The sequence below is a fragment of the Symphalangus syndactylus genome, chromosome 22 (assembly GCF_028878055.3).
Source record: "Symphalangus syndactylus isolate Jambi chromosome 22, NHGRI_mSymSyn1-v2.1_pri, whole genome shotgun sequence".
Taxonomy (NCBI): domain Eukaryota; kingdom Metazoa; phylum Chordata; class Mammalia; order Primates; family Hylobatidae; genus Symphalangus; species Symphalangus syndactylus.
The window spans coordinates 65,633,939-65,661,839 of NC_072444.2; the positions used below are offsets into that span (position 1 = coordinate 65,633,939).

General features: G+C 34.0%; 1 protein-coding gene across 2 annotated transcripts in view; it reads right to left on the reverse strand.

Annotated features, from left to right (window-relative positions):
• LRP1B (LDL receptor related protein 1B) overlaps window positions 1–27,901 on the reverse strand; it is a 1,943,477-nt gene that overhangs the window by 652,426 nt on the left and 1,263,150 nt on the right. For both annotated transcript variants that reach the window (XM_055261032.2, XM_063631317.1), the window contains exons 24-27: window positions 21,984–22,181; window positions 19,627–19,831; window positions 3,549–3,713; window positions 3,023–3,267 (exon numbers count right to left, since the gene is read on the reverse strand). In XM_055261032.2, coding sequence (XP_055117007.1) covers window positions 3,023–3,267; window positions 3,549–3,713; window positions 19,627–19,831; window positions 21,984–22,181 — 813 coding nt within the window. The remainder of the gene's footprint in view (window positions 1–3,022; window positions 3,268–3,548; window positions 3,714–19,626; window positions 19,832–21,983; window positions 22,182–27,901) is intronic.

Sequence of the window (27,901 nt, forward strand, 5' to 3'; positions counted from 1 at the left end):
CAAACCACTTTTATTTAATGCTTCATTATATAATCCCAGATCTCATTATCCAAACAAAAACTAACACATGACCCAAAAAGTGTTTATTGTAAATGAGTTTTGTTGTTGCTATTGTTTTTTTAATATACCTGAAACTTAATTAATAATTGTATTTCACTGATAAAAATATAGCTAGATTAGATGGCTTCGTGAATTATATATTTTCAACTTAAAGAAAAACCTACATTGTGTTAAACGGTGATTAAACTCAACGTTTACAAGATCCTATGATTTAGATACATTATCTCCATTTTGAAAAAGCAGATACAGAGGTTAAATAAATTGCCAATAATATCCAATAACACATTAACAGCTGAGACTCATGAATCTTAAATAAAACTATGCTAATGATGAAAGGAACATCATGCAGTTAATAAATCATATGTTTAGGATTTGAACCCAGGCCATGCCATTAATTCTAAGCTTGGCTCCCTCATGCTGTAAGTTTTTTAATTGATATTTAAAATACCCACTACTGCCCCTTCATATTGCATATGTTTAAGCTGTGGTTTGTTTCTTTCTAATCCCGTATAACAACAACATTAAAAACCAAAGAGATCTAAAATATATTTCTAAAATATTCTGCTTAAATGTCCAATAACCAATTTGGAACTTTGTGTGCATAATGAATACTTACTTGTAAGAAAACTGGTGCTAAAACTTTTATTAATTTCCTACTTGGAGGATTAGATAATGTCAGATAGTATTTGTAACCTTTATTTCTTTAATTTGTGAAAGATATATTTCAATTTTATAGTACTGAATGTCATGTATTTTTAAAATTTATTATTTTTTTCATGAACATCATGTTATTATTCACCAGAATACAGGCTATTATTATTGCGTTTGTGTTAATGCTGAGCCTTTGTCACCATTTTCATTTTAATTCTATCCTCAGTAATAAAATAGTCAATATGTTCCTGCATCTTTTTTCCCTAGCAGTGGAAGTGTTACTTCACTGAAGCAGATAAACAGGACAGATAATGATTATTATATGCTCAGTGATCCTTTTAATGGGGAAAAGTAGAATGTTCTCTGATCACTCTCAAAATTGGAAACTGACTGAATTTCGTTTAGGAAATAGCAAGTTCTTTTCATAGGTGATATTCTCTAAATGTATTTAAAGACTAGAATATTTGCCCTCAATCCTGGGAAAATATGTTAAATTAGATCCACATAGTAAAATCTTGCTTATTTTATGTAAAGAGGAAAAATCATATATAAATCATATTTTGAGTTAAGTAAAGATGTCAAGGATGCCTCTCCCCAACCAAAAAATGACAATGAATGTCTCATTTCTATATATGCATAAATGTCAGGAAAGCTTGAGAGTATCATGGTTCTTCCTGTTCTATGAATTTACTAAGGGTCATGCCAATGTAGGCGAATTAGACAGTGCAGTTAGTAAATAAAGGACATTGATCCTATTTTGGGTGAGGAGGAATGATGCAATACATAGATGATGCAATACTTAGATGAAGGCCATTTTTCATGGTCTAGTTCATTTAGATTGCACTGAACATACAAATTATTATTACTACAAAATGCCAAACAATCTGAGGGACAAAAATACAGTTGTGTAAATAATTTTGCACTTGAAATAATCAAAACCATTCATATCTTATAAGTGCTTGTCATCTACAGTGTTTGCTTACAGCTAGGCATTCCTCTGTTGAAGGAAATTCTAGAGAAGCGTATTTTTTCATTATACTAGTGGCACATTGCTGGTCAGAATAATAACTTCCTGCCTTATTTAAATTTAGTCAAATTCAATATATCTACTAAATCCTTATTAAATGCAAAAATGACTAATCTATATTTTTTTTCTATAATGTCCTCAACCTTTTTAGCTTATAAGGTGAAAGAAGTCAAGAGTAGAATAAAAAAATTAAAGTTATTGCTCACCTATGTAAGCAGTATGTATAGAAACCAGTATGTATAGAAACTCCCACATAGCAAAGAAGGATCAATTACATAAGAAAATAGAAACTAAGAAATTGAGAGTATCTGGGAAAATAACTAGATTCAATCAGATTGTCAGAGAAAGGGCACAGAAAATTTTGCAGATGAGATTTTGGTAGAATAAACAGTATCAAGGGAGAATGAAGGCAACACACTGAAGAAAGACAAAGAATAGCCATGTGATATTGTCAACCAGAGAGGTAATTGGTTTTAGTCAAGTCTAAAAGATACTATAATACAAATTTTAAAAATAAGGCTCGATGTGTGGAACAAATGCCCAACATGCCAATGAGTTAGAAGATCTGCTTATTCCACACTGAAACAGAAAGAGAAGGAGAAGATGCAAGAGACAGCTTATCATCTAAGAATCATAAATCTAAAATGAAAATATGCTAATAAAGGGGACATTGTTTGAATTCAAATGAGATTTCCAAGGGTTACATCACATATAATGGGGAAAAAGTATAAAAGGATGAGCTGATGTTACACCAAATGGGATACCTCATGGTATCCCAGTCGGGGGAAAAGTGAGAATTAGGATAGGAACATCTGGCAAACATTGAGTGGAGGAAACACAATCACAAAACCAAGATGGGGTTCACTGTTGAACCAAAAGGTGGAATACATGGGGAGAGGTAGCACATATGGGCCTGTGAACTCACTTCTCTTAAAATAGAGGAACTCAAGCAAATGGTTCACCCTTTCTCACGTACCAACCCCTCTCTTTCCAATATGCTACATGGTAATAATCTAAAAATTAGGGGATTTAGTTTAAAATAAATATACAGGGGCATCTTAGGAATTAAGATGCCCCTAAATATTTATATGTAAATAAAATAAAAAGGGAAAGAGGAAAAATTATAAACTAGTTAAAATAAAGGTTGAAACCACTTCCCTCATGGAGTATGCATAAAATGTCAATAACTTTGAACTTATAGAAGTTATTTTATAGTTCAAATAATATATGATTAAGATGATAATACTTTCTGGGTGGTTAATCCATAAGTGAACAAGCACTTACCCTGTGGCTGGCGACTGGGATGGTATATCTGAAGGTCAAATGGCTGTGCACTGGTTTTCTGAATCACACTGACATTCTGCCCTGTCCACTTATTGGCTTTGGACAATGTGTTGGTTCTCCAGTCTGTCCAGTAGACTTCACTCCCATATAGAGACACAGCAAAGGGATGGGAAAGGTATTCATGACCTCGGATGATTTCTATCATGTTTGTTCCATCATAGAGGGCTGAATAAATAGCATCTGACCTACAGAAAGATAAATACATGAGTAGTTTGTCAAAGCTCATTCAACTAGTCCAGAGACATAATCATGTAACTCAGTTAAATGACAAAAAAAGGTATTTTATAAATATTTTTATGAGTCTGTATCTGATTTGGGGAAAGCAAAAAAAAAAAAAAAAAACCTCCAATTTTAATATATGTATACATGATACTGACATGTTAGGACACTTTCCAATGTTGTAAATATTATCTGAGGAAAGTAAAAAAAAAAAAAAAAAATCCAGAAAAGAGGAAATTTTTTAAACCTGGCGTCTGTCCACACTATCCTTTTCTCAAAGTGGTCCACAGTTAGTCCATTAGGCCAAGCCCCAGTTTTCATGTCTTTATAGATGGTTTTTCTGCCAGCACCACTCATAGAGGCAGATTCAATGCGAGGAAAATTTGCATCCCAGTCTGTCCAGAAAAGAATTCTAAAAAAAAAAAAAAAAAAAAAAAGAAATAATGCTATTGTTTCAGTCATTCATTTCACAGATATTTATTGAGTGCCTACCATATGCTAGGCACTGGATAAGTGATAAGTCACAAGAGAAACAGATGTATTATCTATCCTCATGGGGCTTATGGTCCAGTGGAGGAGCCAGACTAAATAAGTGCATAAATATATAATTATGACTCATGAAATAGTTTGAAAAAAATTGCTACGAGAGAGAATAGCAGGTGACTGACCTACTTAGAGAAGGTGATCAGAAAAAAGCACTTTGAGGAGTGATATTTATACTAAAACTGAAGAATGAGGTGAGCGGTATAAAGAGCATGGCGAGTAGAATAAACAACATATGGTAAGGCCCTAACAGGGAAAAGAATGTGGGCTATTTGAGGAACAGAAATAAGGCCAATGTATTAGAAATATAGTGAGTGAGGAGGAGAGGGGAGAAATAGGAAGTCAAAGAGGTGATCTTATGGGTCTTGTAGGGTAAGAGAATTATTTTGGATTTTATACTAAGGGAATAAGAAGTGCATAGGCCTTTGGTGGCTTTTAAGCAGGGGAGAAATGTTATTCTGTATGTATAGTAAATATATACAGCCATAGTCACAGGGACAGGAGATAGACAAATTCCCAGGCAGCCAGAAATGGGTCCCTGGTAAAACTCAACCTTTGAGCCAGGGCAGTCTAAAGTCTGAAAACCGGGCTACCAGTTCTGGGTCGAATCCATGAACCATAGTAAGAACTTCCATCCATGTCTTACCCACTCTCTCTTAATTGGTTCTTTCTGAATGATGCCTTTAACCTATTGAATGATTCCTTTTCCAAGCCCACCCATAAACCAATCAGCAAGAATTCCCCCATTTGAAGCCCATAAAAACCCCAGACTCAGCCTCAGAGAAGGCTACCCACTTTACCCACTTTCAAATCCCCTCTCGCTGTTGAGAGCTTTTCATTCACTCAATAAATTTTACTCTGCCTTACTCCCTCTCCAATATCCATGTACTTTATTCCTTTTGGTCATGGGACAAGAGCCTGGAGTTCGCTGAACTGCAGGAGTGAAAGAGCTGTAACGCTCCTGCTTGCCAAGCTACATGTGGCAGGAGGAAAAGAGCTGTAACACTCCTGCCTGCCGAATTAGGGGAATAAAAAACCCACAACAATAGTGATGAGACAGTATATCTGTCTAATCAGTATGTATATGGGATATACTGTACCAGATAAAACAGATACACTGTTTTATCACTGTGGCTATTATGTGGATATACTGTTTTGTTTTGTTTTTTTCTCACTGCCTGTATAATCAGGTATTTATTCAAAAGAAACTGTCCAAAGTGATTTGACCTTTATGGAATAATCAAATTTAAGAGTTTATGCAGCAGGCTTCTTTTCCTCTGTAGTAGGTTTCTTTTCTGCAAGCTTCTTTTCAGGGGCTAGTTTCTTGGTAGCTGCTGCCTTTTTTCCCACCAGAGGCTTCTTCTGCTTCTTAACACTAACAGCAGCCTTCTTTCCTTTCTTACCTACCACGGGCTTCTTGCCTGTAATCGCTGCCTTCTCATCTGCTTTGGCTTCTAGTGCTGCTGCTGCAGCAGCTGCCTTAGTGGATATACTGTTTTAATCACTGTGGCTATTATACAGAGAATAGACAATAGTGAGGTAAGAATATGAGCATGTTAAGTGGTTATATAAAAGACCAGAATAGATGATAGTGGTCTAGAGTATGGTGGTGGCAATAAAGGAGAGAAGTGAATTGATTCAAAATATAATTTGAAGGTAGAATTATCAGGACTAGCTGATGGACTGGGTGTAAAAAATGAGGTAAAAAATAGAATCTCAGGAGACCGTCAGTTTCTTGTTTCATCAATCTCCGATTGAGGGAAGGATAGGGTGTATAGAGATTCCATTAAGTGAAAGGGAAAAGTGGAAGAGGAACAAATTTCAGAAGCTTAGAATTGAGTGTTGATGGATGTAGACAGTGTTGGGGCTCAGAGAATAATATGCCAAAGTATGGCACGTTGGCATGCTGAGCACTTTTTTGAATTAAAGGAAATTGAAAGTTCATGGAAGCTGCCTTTCAAGAACATTCTAACCTTCTCTTGTTTCTCTCTTCCTTGCCCCAAACACAAGGGAGGGGCTCTCTTTCTGGAAGTACCCTTACTGGACTGAAGAAAACTTCTTTCAAAAAAAAACCACAATTGTCTGAAAACCCCTCCCTTGGAGTCTCATTAAATAACCAGGAATGATTAAACAACAAAGACAAAAAAAGACTCATCACCACACTCAGACAGACTTTTCATCTATTGTTCTGAAGGAAGCTCTGAGAGATTTTCTGAGAGGCTTTATTTGCATAAGACAATGTTTGTTCACTGTGAGGTTCTTCCCTTCACCTCTCTGGAAATTATAGCCACCCCACTCAGAGGTCAGAGGAACATTGGCCCAGGACATTGTCTATTCTTTGAGCTCATTCAATTCCCCTGAAAATTATTTACCACTCCTCAAAATGCCTTACATTCCCCATTTCCCTCTCCTGTATGAAGAGGGTATATAAGCCTCAACCATCTGGCCCTCTGATTCTTTATTTTGTATGGCTCCCATGTACACTTGCACGTTAATAATCCTGTATGCCTTTTCTTAGCTAATTTGTTGCCAGTTTATTTGAGGACACTTGAACCTTCAGAGAGGGAGTGAAAAATTTCCTTTGCTCTTACAGCAGCAATCAAAAAGAGAAAGTAATGTTGCAGTACGTTTTTCTATCCAGTCTGACAATATTTTGTTGATAAATGGTAAAATTATGAAATGGTAAAAAAATAAATTTTCTCTTCATTTAATTATATATAGTTTTATTATTTTTGACTCTTCTGTTATTCTGTATAATCCTTGAAAATAGGAATTTGGTAAATTACCTTGTAAAATGAAACAATCCTTTACAACAAAATTTAAAATTCAATTAATCCATCTTCTTTTTTAAAAAAATTTATGTCTATTTAAGGAAATGTGAAATGATGTAAAGAAAGTATTCACCATGACTTCTATTTTTGAAAAGAATATAGTCTGTTACAGAAAACAGAAATTACAAATATGATTAGAGGACTGTTCAAAACATTATATTTATAAACACTGTAATTACATATGCTAAAAGAGTATGGCAAAAAGGGAAGAAAGATGAGAGTGGAACTTCCTATATAAAACACTGACATTTGTTAAGTGTTATTAGATAACTGTGTCAATATTAAATAGTGGTAATGTATATGCATTTGTGTAAAACAAACTTGGATCACAGTTGGAATTTCTCAATTACTTCTGCATACTTAATCTCAAGCCCCATTTTCTCATCTGAAAATAAAAACTATTATAGTACACATTTGTTGGGAACATTAGGTGAGATAATGGATGTAAACAATTTAGCACACAGAATGATTAGGACAGAGAAAAGATTTGTGTTTGTACATGCATGCTCACACACATATTGATAGAGAATAAGTATTTTTTAAAGGAAAACTTTCACAGTCTTGCTAACTGTTAAGGAAACAGAGAAAGGGGGAGAAAAAAGGGAGAGAGAAAATACTAATATGTATGTTTAAATGCTACAACAGTGTCTATGTGAAAGTAGATTAGTTTTATGAAGCAAACGTGAATCAAAGCCATGAGAATATGATTCAGGGCAAGAGATCATAGTATTAGATTCCTCTCATAGAATTTCTTTCAAATAATTGGTTTCCATTAGTTACTTTTTAAAATAATTTCAGTTTCATGGAAATGTGAAAGGAAAATAAATTTTGGAGATTTTTGATTTTGACTACTATAGGGGCTTTATTTACATAACAAGACCAACATTTTGCTAGCCAGGCCAAACTGAAAGAGCAATGGCTGTGATCCCATGCTGCAGTTCGATAGCTAAGGTTCTGCCTTCTTTTTTTCTGTTTCCACCATGACAGCCTGGGTTTGGTTCCTATATCAAGCCTTTTCTCGTTTGATACTTGTTACTTCTGAAATAGCAGCAATTTATCCTAGCTGAAATATGGTAGTGACATTTTAAAAGATTTTAAGGAGCTCAATGGTTAGAAGCCAGCTTAATTAAAAGCTAACATCCAAGATGTGTGTGTGTTTGTGTGTGTGTGTATGTGTGTGTGTGTTTGTATTTAAAAGTCCTTCATGGTTTCTTTTTCTCTCTTAGGACCTTGTCTTTTTTTTTTTTTTTTTTTTTTTTGAGCAAAAGTTCTTTTTCTTCTCGGTTTACTGAATTCTGTTTTCTTTAGTTACTTCTGCTGTCTTTCCCTTCTCTTTCACCCTCTGCTGCATGAGGGACCTAAAATAGTTTATAATAGCCTGGAGTTCCTTAAAGAAAACAGAGAAGGCACCAGGTTCCCTTTCAGGGAAAACTCTCTGTTTTTCCTTAATGAATCTGAAGAGTGTGAACAGACAAGTTCATGTCAGCTCTTAAGCTGCTTGCTTTTGTATTATGTCACCTGATTTTTTTTTTTTTTACTAAAGTAGCTATTGCAACAGAGGCTACTCTTGGTTTTGTGAGGAAAAGTATAGTTTAGACACTTAGAAATGTCTTTATTTTTTTTTTAATGAACTGTAAGCACATCACATAGTTTAGCCTCTTAATAATTTTCCCCTTTTGGAGACCCAGGATTCAGTGTGGGCTCTACCCAGAGCTCAAAGATCCATTAAAGATAGATAGTCTCTATCTAAATAAAATTGATCTCCTTATATAACCCTATAATAGATTTGTTTAATTTTATGTTTGATTTGGCATCCATCTTTAGTATCCCTCTAGCACCACCAGACTTTTCCTCTCTGTACCTTATGATGTAAATTTTGCTATTTGATTTTCATCTTAGTTGTTTCCTTTAATATGAAAAATTAAGGCTATTTAGCTGACAACTGCCTAGGGTTGTGAAACAAGTTATCAAGAATCTGAAAGTCCAAGACAGGAAAAAAAAAAAAAGGTCTTATGAATCTATAAGATATATTTCTATCAGCAAGCATAATACGTTTATGTATTTATGTGCGTGTACACAATGTTTCACTACTAAAAATATATACAAGAGCTCTAATTAATTGGTTTAAGAAAATAAAAGCACTTGAATCAAATACTTTATCAGGAATAAAAAAGACTAGTCAAATGTTTTTTCAAGTTTACATAACAAGTAAAATCTTTAATAAATAAGCTGGCTTTAAAATTTTGGGTAAAGTAGTTAAGACTTTAGAAATGTGTTAAGAATTTCCAGAATACATTTTTGTTTGCATTTATTAATCAAGCAATTTCTTACTTATCCCTGCCGAATATTATAAGGTGTCAAAATTTGGCATAGGGGTTACAAAACTATAAACCCAGCCCAAGACAGAATGATCTTTGCTTGTATGATCTTTAATAAACAAGACATTGATATTATTTTAACAACAACAGCTACATCTTAAACTTAGTAAGATTACCATAACTTCTAATCTTGTGGCTTTAGGTGGTCTAGTCCACAGGCAGTAAGGTTTGTTTTGGGAAGGGAATGTAATTGTTTTTGTTTCAGAGCTAAACTATAAACTATAAACTAAGTAATACGAATACAAAATTAGTTTGGCCTACACCCAGAAACAAACAAGGACAGCTTGGAGGTTAGAAACAAGATGGAGTCAGTTCAGATCTCTTTCATTGTCTCAGTTGTAATTTTGCAATGGTAGTTCCATAATTTCAAATGATGACTATCACAGTTTTTATAAATAATGTAGGTAAACTATTAAAATAAAATAGGTAAATGTAATGGGATAAATACTCATAAACAAACTCATCATAATTTAGATCCTAAAGTTATATTAAATAATATGTATTTCATTATTTAGGTATTTTTCAATAAAAGTATATTTGTAGGAAAACATTCTTTCAAAAAAAGTATGTCCTTTTTAAAAAGGTGAAAAATTTTTGTCTAATTCAAAGCTTATTTAAAGGTTATGTATAAAACAAGATAAAAGGAATGGGGAAATAAGAGAAATGTAAAGAAAGTTATAAAAATAAAGAGGTTTTTTTTCTGGTAAGAAAGCTTAAAGAGAAATTTTTTTTTATATGAGAAAGAGTCTTATATAGTAGATTTAGTCCTAGAACAAAACGACTGGTTGTTTAAGAAACGGAGATGTTCAGAACAAACCAGAAAGTCCAAGCATGACAGGAATGATCTGTGTAAGTCAAAATAAATGTTCTTAAAAAAACAACTTTTATATGATTGAGCTGTCTATAATTAAAGGGAAATTATAATGATCTTTCTATAGATTGGGGCTTGATATTAAAAAACATACAATAAATGATTGGTTAGAACAATGACATTTTCTTAAGGGATTGATTTATTCTTAGCAAATTATAACAGATTTTTTTTTAACACAAAGTTCAAATGTATTGCATCTCACCATTTTTGATTTTCTCTCCCATTTTAAAGGGAGCAAGATAGTAATGCTCTCCTTCAACTCATTTTCAGCTCATATAAGTTTTTTCCTTAACTTTTGTTTGTTGTGGCCTGATGCTAACAATGTTTTCTTAAAGGTCTAAAGGAAATGTTTTCTTCCAAAATAATATTCTGTGCAGTGCAGACAGTCTTTTCTTTTGCCTTTGGTAACTGGTCTAACAGATTTTTATGGTTTATCGAAACAACTCCTATGTCATTGTTATTAAGTTTTGGTTTGTTTAGGAAAAAAACTAATATTAATTTTTCTTTTTTTTTAAATTAAGGTTACTACATCTGTTTATCTTTCTGTACATGCTTTTAAAGTACTTGTGATATTAAATTACAGGGCTTGGACTCCTCGGTCTAAAAAGGACACCAAGCTCTGCATGGTGGCTCATGCCTGTAATCCCAGCACTTTGGGAGGCTGAGGCGGATGGATCAACTGAGGTCAGGAGTTCAAGGCCAGCCTGACCAACATGGTGAAATCCTATCTCTACTAAAAATAAAAAAATTAGCTGGGCATGGTGGCAGGCACCTGTAATCCCAGCTACTCAGGAGGCTGAGGCAGGAGAATTGCTTGAACCCAGGAGGCAGAGGTTGCAGTGAGCTGAGATCATGCCATTGCACTCCAGCCTGTGCGACAAAAGCAAAACTCTGTCTCAATAAAAAAAAAAAAAAAAAAAAAAAGGACACCAAGTCCTGCTAAATCTTAAACGCTGACAGCAATTAAAGCCTCATGTTTACTCCTGGTAGAAGATGACAATAAAAATAAACTGCATTCCTGAAACCCAGGGCCAGAAATTAAAGCTATTCAACTCCTCAAAGCCCGGGTACTATCACAGAAGAGCTGGGCCTATGATATTGTAAAGATGGATTTTAAGAGATAAAGTAAGTCCAGTTTCTCTATAAATTAGTCATTAAAGTCAAAGGCATACTAATGCAAGACCAGTATATGGGCCCCTGTGTCAGATTAACAGGGTTTTCTTGAAGCATTAGTTGACTACTTAATAAAGTTTATAAAAGGCTTATGGAAGTTATATCTTATGGTCAAGATTAAAATTTTATAGATTGCTTATAAGATTTTGAAAAACAAATTTAATTGGCTTCCTGCCAATTAATTTTGCCCAAATAGGGCTCATTGTTTTTAAAATTAAGTCTCCTCTCTCAAATAATGAAGGCTTTCACCTCTTTTTTGAAATCCTTGAGTTATCACTTTGGTTAAATGAATGACTTATTTTACAAAGACTTGCAATTATCAAGTGTTTTAATATGTGCTTTGGTATTTGACACTTTTAAAAATCAAATTAGAAATTATGTCTTTTCTGACCTAATTAATCCTGTAGGGTGTTAGTTTCCCTAAAGTCAAAAAATGACATAATTTGGCTTATTTGGTATAAAAATTATACAGGAAGCATTGTCAATTGTGAAATGGTGTTTGGTTTTCTTTGGGCTGTATTTGTAGATGTTATTGGTATGTGTTCAAAAATTATGGGAACTCCTATAATTCTAATATGACTTTGTGTACATTATCAGTAATAATTATAATTGTTATATTAAATTATTATGCATCACAGAGGTAACAAATGTCCTTGTCAATGGTGTCTTTGACTATGACTGCCCTAAAATTTTTGTCTTCCACGGACAATTGTTGTCTTGTTTTGGCTCTCTTTAGAAGGTGGTTTTATAATCAGCTATAAAACTCTAACAGATGGTCTTGAATCCAGTTTTCTGATAACTTTGGAGGTTGCGATATCAGAATACAGGAAAAACTTTCAGAACTCATGGAGAGCTGAAATGTTTATGACTATCAAGAAGAACAGAAATTAACTGCATGGACTGAACTAATAGAATATTGGAGTAATCCTTTTGACTTTTTGCTTGAAACGTTGCTGATCCTTTGTTTTTTTTTCCAAGTCAGAGAAACTTTGCTTTGAGCTATTGACAGCTTTTAACAACTTGGTGTATACTCCTATGAACACAATTTGGAGCATGTTTGTTTCTCTCTACCTGATTTCTACAGAATTTTGAAACTATTTGTGAGTATTGTTAGCTTATGGGCAATACAATTATTTGCATAAGTGAAATAAAAATTTGTTTTCATTTGTAATAGGACACAATTGGAGAAACTGGTTATTTTACCAAGGCTTTGACTGGAGTGGTGTGCTTTCCTCTAAGGAATCAAACTTGACTTATGAAGTCAATAAAAGCCCCTTGCAAAAACTGGCCTCGTACCTTGTCTATACCATCCCTGTACAGGGTTCCTGACCTGTGGTAAGGAAAGAACGTCATTTTTATGACAGGCCCAGGAGCTCCATGTTTATATTGGAACCTCAAGAGGAAAGGAATTCACCCAACTCATAGGTATTTGATAGTATGAATCCATGGCTGGGCTCAACTTTAAAACAGTCTTATCTGAGATTCCTTCTATGGAACAAAATTCCATCAAAGCCAATTTAAAAGCCCATGTGAAAAAAAAATTTTCTTGCTGCACTGTATACAAATAATCAGGTCAAGTATAATAAAGCAAATCAGTCCTATGAGGAGTTGTCTTTAGTGAAAATGGGAAACTGGAAAGAGAAAAATTATGTTTCAAAAAACTGTAGTACACATGTTGTTAGATTCTAATCTTGCCTAATGTTTTTCTTTTTTTATTATTTTCTACAGTTTAAACCAAATTCTATTTTTTCTTGGCTACAAGTCTGCAAAATAATGTTTTTATTTTTTTTCTTTTTCCTTCTTTTTTCTCCATTTTTTTTCTAATTTGGAATCATCAAAAACTAAGCTACGCTTTTGTAAAGCCCTCTGAACTGAAGGTAGACAACTTAAACTTCAGAAGAATATAACAGCAACCTCTTTAAAGCCACATACATAAACGACTTTCATACCTGCCTACTGATGCATGGACTTCAGAGTAATGTGGCCAATACTGATTTTCCAGGATTGTTCTTTTGTTTGTTGTTGTTTTTCTCCCTTCTTCCCCCTATTTTCTTGTCACAGGACATGAGACTTCACAACCTGCTAAAAATGAGCTTTCCTAATAAATCAAGACTTAGCCACGTAGGAATAAACCATTATAGCCATAAGAGATCAGATGAAACCTGAAACCAGAGACTCATGCTCTTCTAAAATGCTTTCTCTGAAAGATTTTAAAAAGAAAAGGGGGGAAATGTGACAGAAAAATAAATCTTGGGGCCCCCAAATCACTAAGCTAAAGGGAAAAGTCAAGCTGGGAACTGCTTAGGGCCAACCTGCCTCCTATCAATTCAAAGTCACCCCTCTGCTCACTGAGATCAATGCATTTGCCTTCTTTACAGAGGCTAATCAGAAACTCAGAAGCAGGCAACCATTTGTGTCTTATTTACCTTGACCTGTAGGCCACCTCACTCCATTTCAAATCTTCCCACCTTTGCTTTGAGTTGTCCCACCTTTCTGGACCGAACCAATGTTCATCTTACATATGTGAATTGATGTCTCATGTTTCACTAAAATGTATAAAATCAAACTGTGCTCCGACCACCTTTAGCACATGTCATCAGGACCTTCTGAGGCTGTGTCATGGGCACATATCCTCAACCTTGGCAAAATAAACTTTCTAGATTAACTGAGACCTGTCTCAGGTTTGTGGAGTTCACAGACAGCTTTAGTTCTATGTATATGGCTTTAATTTTAGTTTCAAGGCTTTCAGAGCTATGGTTGTGGAAGCATATTCAGAAAAACAATATCCAAATTGTTTATTGTTTGATAATGAAATATGTGAATAAGACCGTTGGGAAAGGATAAAAATGAACATTCATATACCAGAGGACAATGTACTGATTGTTTAAGCTAGATAATGGGTACAAGAGAGTTTATTATACAATCCCTGCTAGTTTGTGTACTTTAATATTTCTATAATAAAAGTTTATAAGTGTAAATAACTCAAATACATAGGTACAAATTTTTAAAAATGTACCAGAGGACATTTATAAAATTTCAATGGTGGGGCCTATTTTCCAAAAAAAATTGTGTTTAAAAATAAGATTGTTTTGTATAAAAATATTAATTATCTTAAAATATTAGCATGAAATTATTTATAAGCAAAATTAATCACAAAATAATACAATATGTTGCCAGTTAAATAGAAAATGGAACAAAGGTTAATATAAAGCTGATAGGCTAAATAGTAAAATGCCTTTCTTAAAAATAATGAATATGAAATAAATTAAATCTCACTACAATTTAATTTTGAGTGCACAGATCTTTCATAGACAACAGGTTGTTATTTGTCAGCTGCTTTTAAACTTATCATTAAAACCAAAAAGATTTAAATAGAAAGAACACGAAGATAGCATCAATCTAATTTGTAGTGTTATCTTCACAAACAAGGGCCAGTAGAGAGATTTGCAAGCTTAAAAAACATGAGAGGCCGGGTATGGTGGCTCATGCTTGTAATCTCAGCATTTTGGGAGGCTGAGGCATATGGATCGCGTGAGGTCAGGAGTTTGAGACCAGCCTGGCCAACATGGTGAAACCCTGTCTCTACTAAAAATAGGAATATTAGCTGGGCATGGGGGCATATATCTGTAATCCCAACTACAGAATTGCTTGAACCCGGGAGGTGGAGTTTGCAGTGAGCTGAGACCATGCCACTATACTGCAGCCTGGGTGACAGAGCAAAACTCTGTTTCAAAAAGGAAAAGAAAAGAAAAAACAATCCCTGAAAACAAATCATGAATTTGGAAGTTATAGGCAGTCTCTGAGGATTTGTGGATAAGCCACCAATAGATGTAGATAAGGCTATACTTCCCACTCTGCAATGATAACACAAAGACTCCTGATTTATCATCTCTTGCCTGTATAACAATTGGGAAATTGGTGTCTACCTTGTAACTTTCTATCCAGTTATACTCTCAATAGTTGTGGAGAGTCTAACTATCTATCTCTCTGCATTCTCTATATTTATATTTACTAGAAATAGGCACTGTGAACTCTGAAACGTTTTTCTAGTGGGGGAAAAATATGGCTTGGGACACTTGGATTCACTAAAATAAGTGATCCCTTCATTTCTTCACTAACCTTAGCAGTGTTAGTATACTTCTATAGTGATCACTGTGAGACTAAAATTTCATCGATTTAAGTGAGAAATTCCAGCACTTTTTATAAATAACATGTTATAGAATTAGTCACCCTAAAAGTGTTCTTAACTTTGCCATAACATAGTTCAAAACAATCTTAAGAGCTGATTTCAGTGATCATCGTTTCATAAAATTCTAGGTTCTCCTTCATATACTTGATAATGTGCTATTTTAACAGAATCATTTTTCCTTATTACTTTCTCTTTAGATGGTTAAAATGCATTAGCATTATATCCTCAAGTATACAAAGACTTAATATCTCTCCTTATAGGATGTATGGAAATGTTCAGTCACAATAACTTTTAAAAAAAGAAACTACAGTCTACAGATGCTGCAGTTCCTCCATTCATGGATTAGTATGTGTCTGGATTAAAGCAGATCAAAAGACATGAACAACTTGTAGCATTATAGGCATAAAAAGGCCATTATCATCTATCAGATCAAGCAGCAGAAGGTAAAAATAAATGATCCTGGTTAAAAAAAAAAAAAGAGGTTACTTATCTATAATATTGAGTTCTTCTAAAACCAACAAAACCTTTATTAGTTCCATTTAAGAATATTCCTAGATAGGATTAAAATATTATTTAGATGTCTCACTAATCTTCACAATTACTATTTCTACTTTCACCAACGCAATTTTTATGGCAGTTAAAAATTTAGTTTAACTAAATTCAGTTTTAGTTAAAAGCTGAATTTTTAGTTCAGTTATTATGACAGAGGAAAACTAAATACTAGCTTTAGCAATAGAGCAGGAAGATGCCATGCAGTAGTGTAAAAATAAAGGCAATGAAAGTTCAAGAACTGAAGTGAGTACCTTGTAGATTCTGCACACCTTGGTGCTTGTTACTCTCTAATATAAGCTTAATGTTTAAAACAGGATTCATGGTCTCTTTCAGGTCACCTTAGCAATAAGTACATTACCTTAAAATGGAATGAAAGAAAAATAGCTCCTCCCTAAAACTCTCAATTTACCATCTCGGAATAGTTTGTGACTTGGGAGATCAGGTCAAAATCCAGAATACTGAAGGAATATGGCATGATGACAGATATGTTTTATAACCCAAAGTGAATGTTGGTGGGTTTTATGCTGGGGAAGCAAAGTCGTCAATTAAAAACACTTCACTTTGGCATCTGTAAAAAAAGGTCACAAAGACCTTGATTGCTGTAGAAACCTCACATGAAGTAAATGTGTTTTGTGGGGCTAGTGTTAGGGCCTGTTTTTTTTCTCAACTGTGTTAAGGGAGAAAAGTGGCTAGTTGCAAACCTTTCTTTTCATTTGTTATTGTGAACAAAGTTCATAGTTTTCCCATTAGCTGTCTGTCCTTTACTGTATACTTCACATTTTAAATATATCCTTGAGTTCCTACAAGTTGCATATAAACGAATTCCATTTATATGCATGCATTCATTTGTTTAACATTTACTTAGCACAAGTATATATTCAAAGAGGCTTAGAAGGATTTTACAGACTGAAAACAACTTCCCTTGCTATCAAAAAGCTTAAGATTTAGTAGAAAATATAACAGTATTTATATAAATCTTATTTCTCAATAATTAGTGAATTTTATCTAAAACTAAAAATTTCAAAAGAAGTTTAAATTACTTTGAAGCTCATATCAATGCTGATTCTTAGCTTCCTTATATATTTTATTAATAGTTTGAGAAATTAGGGAAAATCTTATGTTTATATTGTACATAGCACTAAAACAGTAAGCTGAGTTTAGATAAACTTATATTTCAATGTTGCTTTTCTTGTGCTTGGCTTGGCTTTGCTGTGTGTGTGTGTGTGTGTGTGTGTGTGTGTGTGTGTGTGTGTGTGTATGTGCTTATTGTTGCTATGTTTTAAGGCTACCTTGTGAAAGGTCCAATATTAAACTAACCTCAGAACTTTTTCCCAAAATAGCCAATAAACTTGAAAATATTTTAATATTCACGCTACATTTTTAAATCTAAAAATGTATATTTTAAAATGTGCTTTATGATGTTTATATAAACTTTATATCTTAATCATATCAACCTCTATAAAATAACTTTCAACAATAAAAAGCCTATCAAATCATGACACAAAAATCTGTCAACCTTCCAGTTAACACTTAGGGTTTAATGAATTAGTACCGTTATCCAAACTCTGGTCATTTATTCTAGAAACGATTGTATGAGCATTGTTTTGTTACCCTATTTTTAATAAAGTATTATTTTATTATCAATGTAATTATCTTAATTAGCCTCACTGTTTCATAGCAGCAATTAGTGATGGAAGGTATCAACTCCCCCAGAAGCATTTTTGAGTTTCCCCTACTTTCAGGCTAGCTTTCTGTATTAACTTTCAACTCTTTGAGGATATTTCACACGGAAATCGTATTTGGTATTTTCACTTAAATAGTATTTGTAGATTGTATGTCCTTTGTGTTTTTGTTTTCTTCCTTTACTCTCAGGCTGGATATTTTCAAAACTGAGATAAGTAAGTTGATCCTAGCATTACCAATACAATATCAGTGGAAAAGGAAGCATCAACTGCAAAATCATCTTGTTTGGAGAGACCATTTGTAAACTTTCATACACCTGGTTTTTTGTTTGTTTTCTGTGTCATTTATAATTTTGGAATTATTCACATTTTCCTCCTCATGTTGGTATACATGCTAGGACTACAATCTTTTCCAAAATATTACTTTTCTTTTATTCAGAAAGTTTCCCATGCTGACACCACTTAGGTCTGATAGGTAAAAGCCTTACATCAGTAGTTGTTGGCACTGGAGATAAGGCCCTAGCTGATGATGAGCTAGCAACTTTGTGGGAGGTATAGGGTCAGTATCAGCAATCTACTTGTACCTCAGGAATAAAATATTGAAAAATAAAGGCATGTCTTATTAAACATAGCAGGCTTTTTCCTGATCAATTGTTATTACAGGAAGTAATGAGTGAAATAGGTAAAATGTAGACTACGTAAACTAGAGAATATACTTTCAGGCTAAGAGAAACAGCTACCACTCAGCTCATTGTTACCAAATCTCCCTATTTTATGAAAGAAGGCAGAAATCCAGGGTCTTATGTAAAATCTCTCAAAATTTTAAATTTTGACAGCTAATTCAAGTAAATTTAAAACACTGTGGAAAATAAAGCAAACACATAAATGAGGGTGGCCAATTTGGAATCCTTGCTCTAGATAAGTGGTTTCTGCCCCTTTCATTTCTGAGTCAAAATTGAGGAAAAGAGATGCAAACATACTTTCCAATCTATTGACTTCTGAGTCTTAGGTACAGACAAGAGCAAAAGTCAGAGGGTGTGGCCAGGAGGCTGACTTAGACATCGCCTGGCTTTTCTCTCTTCTTTATCTCATTGAACTCCCTTTTGGCTCACTCCCCGCCCATTGGAGCTCCTCTCTCATTGAAGCACTCATTGGTGCTCCCTGGACTTGATATTACCTAAAGTAACAAACCTCCTAAAGAATTCCTTTCTGCTAGCCTTTAGGCTTGACAACGGCCTTTGATTTACAAAACAATTCCAAAGTCATAATCGACAAGAATAACAAAGCATTCTCACCTATCAGTTGCATATTATCTCCTATGTATATCATCTCCTTAAAAACAACTGAAGGAAGATGTTATTATCCCCAACTCATAGATAGAAACCTGAAATCTAAGGGAAAAGAATACACTTGATACACCCAGAGTATAAGTGACTGGGCAGGAACGGGAACCCACATCTTCTGGCTGGAAATCCAGTGCCTCTCTTCTGCTCCTTCACAAAGGAACACAAAAGGGAAGAGGGGCAGTAACCTGAGTTACTCAACACTGAACCTTGTTTTCCAGAATCATATGCTTTGTCTTTCAAACCTCCTAATAGTCAATATCTCACCACTGGACTCCTTCAAGCTTATTTAAATTTTCTTTTAAACTGACTCCAAGAACATAAAAAATAAATAAAGGGTAAGGCGGTTAACATCTGTGACTATTTCAAACAAAGACTGGCCCTGTAGTTTGCAACCATTAGAAACAATTACAGCATCTCTTTGGCAAGGAAAAGAGAAATTCATTAAATTACTGCTTTGAAAAAGAGTTGCAATAGCTTCCAATAGGGCCTAATGCGCACATTTACAAAAAAAAAAAAAAAAGACATTTTGAACCTCTAAAAGTACCTATGTAAGCAATCCTATAACCAAACTTGTAGTAATAAACTTAAACTAGTTGCTGTATGTACAACTCACACACTCACCCCCGCCACCCCCCACACACACAGGCATGGGCACAAAATAACCACTTTGACTCATAATTGATGAGATAATTAAATTCAATATTAAATTGAAAGACTTTTTTTATGCCAAACTCAATCTATAAAAGGCAAACTTCTTTACCCATATCTTGGGTCCAAAGCAATGGCCCTGGGGTGTTCCATGGCTCCCGCTATTAGTGTAGTTCTTAGGGAGCCGTCTAGTTTGGCCACTTCGATTTGGTCCAGATTGCTGTCTATCCAGTATATGTTTCCTGCTATCCAGTCGACTGTCAGGCCTTCTGGAGTAGCCAGGCCATGCTCCACAACCACTTCAATGGCACTGACACCTACAAAAGAAGGAAAACCAACATGTGCACCCATTCAAGGACTGTGTTAAGCACAAAGGAAAAGGCCTACCTGTGATCAGCAGTACAAATCATTTCAATGTGATTTCAACTTTGAGAGACTGCAAAAGTGCTACTTAGCACAGGCAAAACCAAGTAGTCTCAAATTTAGCATTATCGATCTTCCTTGCCAGAAATCTTTAATCCAGTAAATCCTTTTAGTATCAGTGGAATAAAATTTTTAAGCAGCTCTGAGGCTAATAACAACATTGAGGTTGCAAAAAAAAGTTATTTCTTGTTTGTGACTTTTTTATACGGAGCAAAGGATTTTGGAAACAATAATGATACTCTGGTTAAAATCAGTGCAACTTAACTCAAATGTTGATCTTTAAGCGTAGAATAAAATCAAAAGAAAAAGCCCACCAGAGCTAATATGCATTCTGGCTAATCAGCACTCAGTCTTTTTCTTTTTGGAAGCATAACAGATAACAGCTACTACCATATTTAACCTTAACAAAGATAATCCCCAGATGACCCTCTTCCCCACCTGGGACCCTAAGACTTGCAAGATATAACAAAAATGTAAATAAGAGAAAAAGGTCTGAATAAAAATAAGCATTTTGGTGATGCCTACCAATATTCTTATTTATCCACTATTTAATTTCTTTCACAATTTTAAAACAATTCTTTCTTTTTTTTTTTTTTTTTTTTTTTTTTTTTGAGACAGGGTCTCACTTCTGTTGCCCAGGCTGGAATGCAATGGTGTGATCATGGCTCATTGCAGCCTCAACTTCCAGGGCTCAGATGATTCTCCTACTTCAGCCTCCTGAGTAGCAAGGACTACAGGTGCACACAACCATACCTAGCTAATTCTTTGTATTTTTAGTAGAGATGGTGTTTTGCCATGTTGTCCAGGCTGGTCTCAAACTCATGGGCTTAAGCATCTGTCTGCCTCAGCTTCCCAAAGTGCTGGGGTTACAAGCGTGAGCCACTGTGCTGGCCAGCCAAAACTTTCATTTTTAAACACCTTTTCTGATATGATAAATCATTGTAGTTTGTAACATTGCTACTATAGCAGTGCTTTTTGTTAGACATATTAACAACGTGTTTTATGAAGTAGCTAACCAATTAATCCTATGAATCTAAATCCATCATTTTAAATCAGTATATTACATAAGGTATAAGTTTACATATCATAATTATATTATGTGCTTAAATATGATGACCATTTTTCAAAATTGCAATTGCAAAGGTGATTTACAATGGAATTAACAATTTGACAGAGATACCTTGTCCTTGGAATGGCACATGGAGACAACATTTCAAAAGAAATATACATTTATGTCAAAGACTTCCTTTTTTTTTTTCTTTTTTTTTTTTTTTTTGAGATGAAGTGTCACTCTGTTGCCCAGGCTGGAGTACAATGACACAATCTAGGCTTACTGCAACCTCTGCCTCCCAGGTTCATGCAATTCTCCTGCCTCAGCCTCCCGAGTAGCTGGGAATACAGGCATGCACCACCACGCCCAGCTATTTTTTGTATTTTTAGTAGAGATGGGGTTTCATCATATTGGCCCGGCTGGTTTCGAGCTCCTGACCTCACGTGATCCGCCTACCTGGGCCTCCCAAAGTGCTGGGATTATAGGCGTGAGCCACCACAGCCAGCTATTAATATCAAAGACTTTCTACTTAAGAAAGGATTAGTTTAGCCGAAAGAGATAAGTCAAATTATGGCAAAAATATTTAGCTCATATTAGTCATCTTTGTAATACTTTTTTCTTTTTTTTTGAATTATGTTGAAAGATGGTAGCAAAATTAAAAAAAAAAAAAAAACAAGTTATTGTAACTCCTAAAAATGTGACTAATGGTATGTAACAACCAGTCTTTTTTTTTTTCTTGTAAATACATTTCTTTGCCATCAGTCCATGGAAAAGTCCACAGTGGCAAATGGTGTGAACAGCACGAGCGTCAACACTTCCTGCCCCCAACAGGTGCTCACACAGATGCTCAACATCCCTGATTTTACATATATGAGGGAGGGAATAAAGAACCAAAGGTCAAAGAATAATCAAAATTTCTTCTAGTTATAACGTGTTCTTTGAATTTTCACTTAAAAAAGCAATCTAAACATTAAGAAAAATTATAATATATGTACCTCCACTTTCAGAAAGCTTTCCCCGGTATATTCTGTCTTCTACAACATCTGTCCAGTAAAGTAAACTTTGACTGAAGTGAAAGTCAAGTGCTATTGTGTTTCTCAATCCAGGAACAAGTAGACTATAGTCTCTTTTGTGAAGATCAATCCTTCTGATCTCATGACGAATAGAAAAGATGATGAATGCTTCGAAAGGATCTGAAATTAAATTTATTTTTAATAGGCTTATGAAAATGTAAACTCTGGTAATGAAACGCTTGGGATCAAAATATATTATTTAAAAGTATAATTTATTACATAATTCTCTGTCTTAAAACATCAATTTCTTTTAATCCAAAATTTAACAGAAACTTGCAAAACTTAGGTTTATGTGTATTCATTAAAATAGGTATTAGGGAGTTTTTATTCCTTGGATTTACATATACCTGATACTGATTAAAGAGCAGAAGAATTACTGCCACACAAAGACAAAATGGAGGATTTTCTGTTTGGTTTTTTTTTTTTTTTTTTTTTTTTTTAGAATTTCAGCTGACAAAGCTCAGAAAAATCACTATAGAAATTGCTAAGATTTGGCTAAAACTAACTTTGCTATACTCTTAACTAACTATCCCATACTAACAGATCCATAGAGGAGAAATATCCAACAACAACAGAAAAAGAAATCTGTGAAGAAGTTGTTGGACTTATAGTTAGGGAGTGCTTCCATTAAGAGAGAAGATGGCGGCTTCCTGCAGAGTCCAAAAAAATCATAACTGTATCATTCCTCACTGGTGTTTTTTAGCCTGAAACAGGCCTGAGTAGGGAGAAATGAAAGAAGCTTTGAAAACGGATATGAGATTAAAGTTTCTTTTAGTATTATTTTTTGTGCCTAAAGAATGTTTCAGTATCTGAAAGTTACTAAAATTATGTTATTTCAAAAATGTATCAAACCCTAAACTAATTACTGTGAGACATACTGATGCATATTGTTGTGATCACTTAGATATTGCAGTTATTTATTGCACAGTATTGTTTTTGCTGTATGACATTATTGTGACAAGAGCTAACTGAAACAATATATCAAAAACATGTACAGAATAGTTCCAAATAGCTCCCAATAAAACAAATACTCTTAAAATTTAATATCCAGGATTTAGCATTTTTTAAATAAAGAAAATGTTTGTGTTAGATGCACAGTTGTTTAAAAGAAAAATTACCTAATTTTGGATTAGCTCTTATGTTAGGTCTTTGATACAATTTGAATTAATTTTTGCATATGGTATGAGATAGGTTCAGATATCATTCAATCGCTTGTGAAAATCTAGTTTTCCCAGCATTATTTCTTGGAAAGACGATTTTTCCTCCACTTATGATCAAACTTATACTATAGACAAAAACTAACTCAAACTGTATTATAGACTTCAATGTAAGAGGAGCAAAAATTCCAATTCTAGTTGAACACCCAAGATAATTAAAAATGCATGTTCACAAAAAAAGTGGTGCATATTCATGGCAGCATTATTCATAATAACCAAAAATGGATATAATTCATATGCCCATCAACTGATGAATAAAAAAATGCTGTCTATCCACATGATAGATACATTATTTATCAATACAAAGAAAAGAATTACTGGTGTGTGCTAAAACAAATGAAAACATTATGCCAAGTGAAAGAAGCTAGTCATAAAACACGTATTGCATGATTACATTTATATGAAATGTCCAGAACAGGCACATCTTTAGGGGTAGAAAATAGATCGGTGGTTTCTAGGGCCGAGGGTAGGTATTAACGGGAAGTGATTGCAAATGGGCATGGGGTTTGTTTTGGGGTGATTAAAGTGTTCAAAAATTAAATAGTTGTAATAGTTAAACTGAATTGTGCACTTTAAAAGAGCGAATCTTATGGTATGTAAATTATATCTCAATATATCTGTTATTTAAAAAATGTGGTAACGACTGTAAAAACTTGTAAAGGGCATAAAACTGTACAAATACTACCTTTAGCTCACTGTTAACAGTCCAGGTTCACAGATATCATTAATTTTTTACTCATTTAGAGTCATTCCTACAACCTTCCTCAGATCTGAAAAATTTTCTATCTATATAAAGAAAACAAAGAATGCCAACAATTTAGTTCTGTTTCTTTTCTGTGCATTTGAGTTAGTTGAATAGAGAAATTATTATTAGAAAAACTAATGGAATAATATTTCAACTCAAAGAGTTCAGAAAATAAAAATGAATTAACTCAAATTTGAAAATAATAACAAATATAACTACAGAAATTGATAAAATACAACAAAAGATATTACTGGCAAACCCAAAGCCATTTGTTTAAAAGAATAACAAAATATAGATAGACTAGACCTGAGGCAGATTTGATTATATATATATATATATACTTATACATATAAATATACATACATATATACACATACATATATAAATTAACAATAGGAAGAGTGAAAATAGAAAATATAGAAAATAAAAAACAGATGAGTAAGATATGCTTTTTAATAATACACTTGAAAATATGTAAAATAAGTTAATTCTTAGAGAAATGTGTTAGCAAAGTTGACTTAAAAAGAAATAGAAGGCCGGGTGTGGTGGCTCATGCCTGTAATCCCAGCACTTTGGGAAGCCAAGGTTCGTGGATCACCTGAGGTCAGGAGTTCGAGAACAGCCTGGCCAACATGGTGAAACCCCGTCTCTACTAAAAATACAAAATTATCCAGACATGGTGACACGTGCCTCTAATCCCAGCTACTCAGGAGGCTGAGGCAGGAGAATCGCTTGAACCTGGGGGGCAGAGGTTGAAGGGAGCCTAGATCATGCCACTGCACTCCAGCCTGCGCAACAAAGTGAGTCTGTCTCAAAAAAAAAAAAAAATTGAAATGATATATAAGCATTACAAACATTGATTTAATAGTAAAATTATACCTTCCAATCTAATGTGAAAAAAAGTAAAACCCACAAGACTAAAAGTAATTTAACAAAGTGGTACTCAAGTTATCTACACAGACTGCTGCCAGTCCACAGACTTCGTTACTAGTCCATAGTGAAGTCACATAGTAATTGAAAATATTAAGAAAAGTTTACACCAATTAAAACAGCAAGACCACACCCATTTTATTGGGCAAAATTGGAAGTCCAAGAATTATCAAAACATCACACATGGAGGGCTTCCTATATACTGTAATTATTCTTAAACTTTTCTTTTTGAGACAGAGTCTCACTCTGTTGCCCAGGCTGGAGTACAGTGGCGTGACCTTGACTCATTGAAACCTCTGCCTCCCAGGCTTAAGCAATTCTCATGCCTCAGCCACCTGAATAGCTATGATTACAGGCATGTGCTATCATACCCGGTTAATTTTTGTATTTTTAGTAGAGACAGGGTTTCTCCATGTTGGCCAGGATGGTCTTGAACTCCTGGCCTCGAGTGATTCACCTGCCTTGGCCTCCTAAAGTGCTGGGATTACAGACGTAAGCCACCAGGCCCAGCCATTCTTAAACATTTATAAATCCCAATTTACACAGTCCTCACAAAGCCTTATGAGGTGGGTGATGTTGTTACCCCCATTTTATACAGGAGGAAACAGAGGTACAGAGGAATTATATAACTAGCATGCCAAAGTCACACAGCTAGTAAGTGGAGGAGAAGCAATCTGACCCATGATGGTAGCCAGTGTTAACAATGATTTGGAGAATGAGGCACTTTCATAAAGTGTCAGTGTAGTTTGTATTTCTACAACTATTTTGGAGACATATTTGGCTATAATAGACTTGAACACGTGTAAATGAAGATGCGCATACACTTGAATACGTAGTTCAACTTGTGTACATTTCCATATGTAGACATCATAAGGCCATTGACTACAACATAGTTTGATATAGCAAACTCCTAGAAAGAACCCTAAAGGCCACAAACAGAGGAATGACAAACCGTAATCTTTTTATAGAGTAGAATGTTATAGAGCAGTTAAATCTCAAAATCATATTTATGAGTTAAAAAAAAAAACCTAGTTCCAGATGGGTACATAATGCATATAACTTGTGTACACATAAAAGCATAGTGTTAAATGTTGTTTAAAAACACAAACTGTAAGGATAGAGCAGAGACACCAGGCTCTCAAAAGGGGCTGTCTCTGGAGATGGAGAAATGCATACACAGAGGGCTTCAAAGTTATCTAATGTTTTATTATTTTCAGAAAATCATTTAAATCGTGAATGATATATTCTAAATGTTTAAAAATGTTGGCTGTTGAATACATTATTCTCACTATTTCCAAACATGTTTGAGTCTATAAAATGAAAAGTGATTAAAAGTACATCTGTTTTCTTTGAACAATGACCTTTACATTGACTATCTTGTTAAAACTGCTCACAATCTTTTCAAGTTCTTGTATTCTTTACAGTCATTTTATGTTGAGAAAACATTTGTTTGATAAATATTTACTGAATTATGCTTGATTAAAATAAACAGATAAAATAGTTTACCAAAGATCAAAAATCAAAGTGTAAATTTTCAAATCATTTTCTATTTGAACTCTTAATCTAGATATCTTCCTCAAGTGCCTCTACTTTTAAGATCTCTGTTGACTTATTAGATTATTATCTCCCCTTTGAGAAAATAAAGTTGTAATGAATAATCCAATGTGTTATTTCATAAACCAGTGGGAAATCATGAAGACAGAACTTTAAAATCCCATCTTAACAATGGTTTTTCCTTTAATTAAATGAAAACTTGTAAAAAAGTATTTGGAGATAAAATAAATGAAGAATTTTCTAGTTTGTTTCAATCTTGACATAGCTATATTAACTTCTTTGGGGCAACTCAATTTAGAATGAATATAAATAATACGTGAAGTAGCCATCCATTTTTACTGTTTTCTAACAATTCTTCCAGTATACTAGCTTCTGTTTCATAAATGACTGAATTTAACAGCTCAAACCAGCATATTATCCTCCTAATAGAGAAGTGGCCTGAAATCTTTCTCCTTTAGCATATTTTAAGAGATGAGATATGTACAAAATAAAGGAGGTTACAAATTATACTTTTTATAAGTGATGAATTTCATTTTTATATATCTAATGCATTACAAGAAGCTTTTAGAAAACACTCAGAAGACTGTTATCTTCTATGTACAATTATCTTCTTTGTTTTTCTTTTAATCCCACTACAGATATGCAGAATGATTTTTATCAGACAGACTATGAAAGCAGCAGATGAGTTGTCTAAAAAACAAGAGTCCTTCAGATCCTTTCAGGGTGAATTGCTATTACAACCATACAACTAGCAATTCTATGTGAAATCCCCTGATTCTTTACCATATATATAATATCACCAAACAAAAAGTGATATTACTGTTACAATGTTTTCTCTCCTGCTACTCCTGAGTTTTTACTGTATTTTCTGTTCTTACATTTAAGAATTTATTTGAACTTTTCTGTCCCATCATCAGATACATTTATTTTACACAGTAGCAACTTATGAAGTGGTAAATAGTATATTATTTATCTGGCCCAATATATATCATGACTTGCTTCCCTCCATTTCTCCAGCTATAGGCATATTGGGAATGAATGATAGTTAAATATTTCTGAAGTATAATATACAGGTAGGCAGAGGAAATAGAATCAATAGAATGAAAGCCAGGACGAACTTTCAAGTATTGTTCGAACTTGTTCATATACATGATGATGCCATCAGCTGTCTCTCACATTTTTTTAAGAATCAATTTTTTCTTTCTCTCTTAGTAGTTACTTTCCCAAGTATTTCTGGATTTTTAAAATATCTCTGCTTTGTATGTCAAGTTCGTGATTTGCTTAACTCACCAATTCTTTTCATTAACAAGTTGTTAAGAATCCTCATTTGGGGTGTGTGTGTGAGAGGCGGAGTGAGAGAGAAGAGCACTCACCCAGGTAAGAGGTGGAACAAC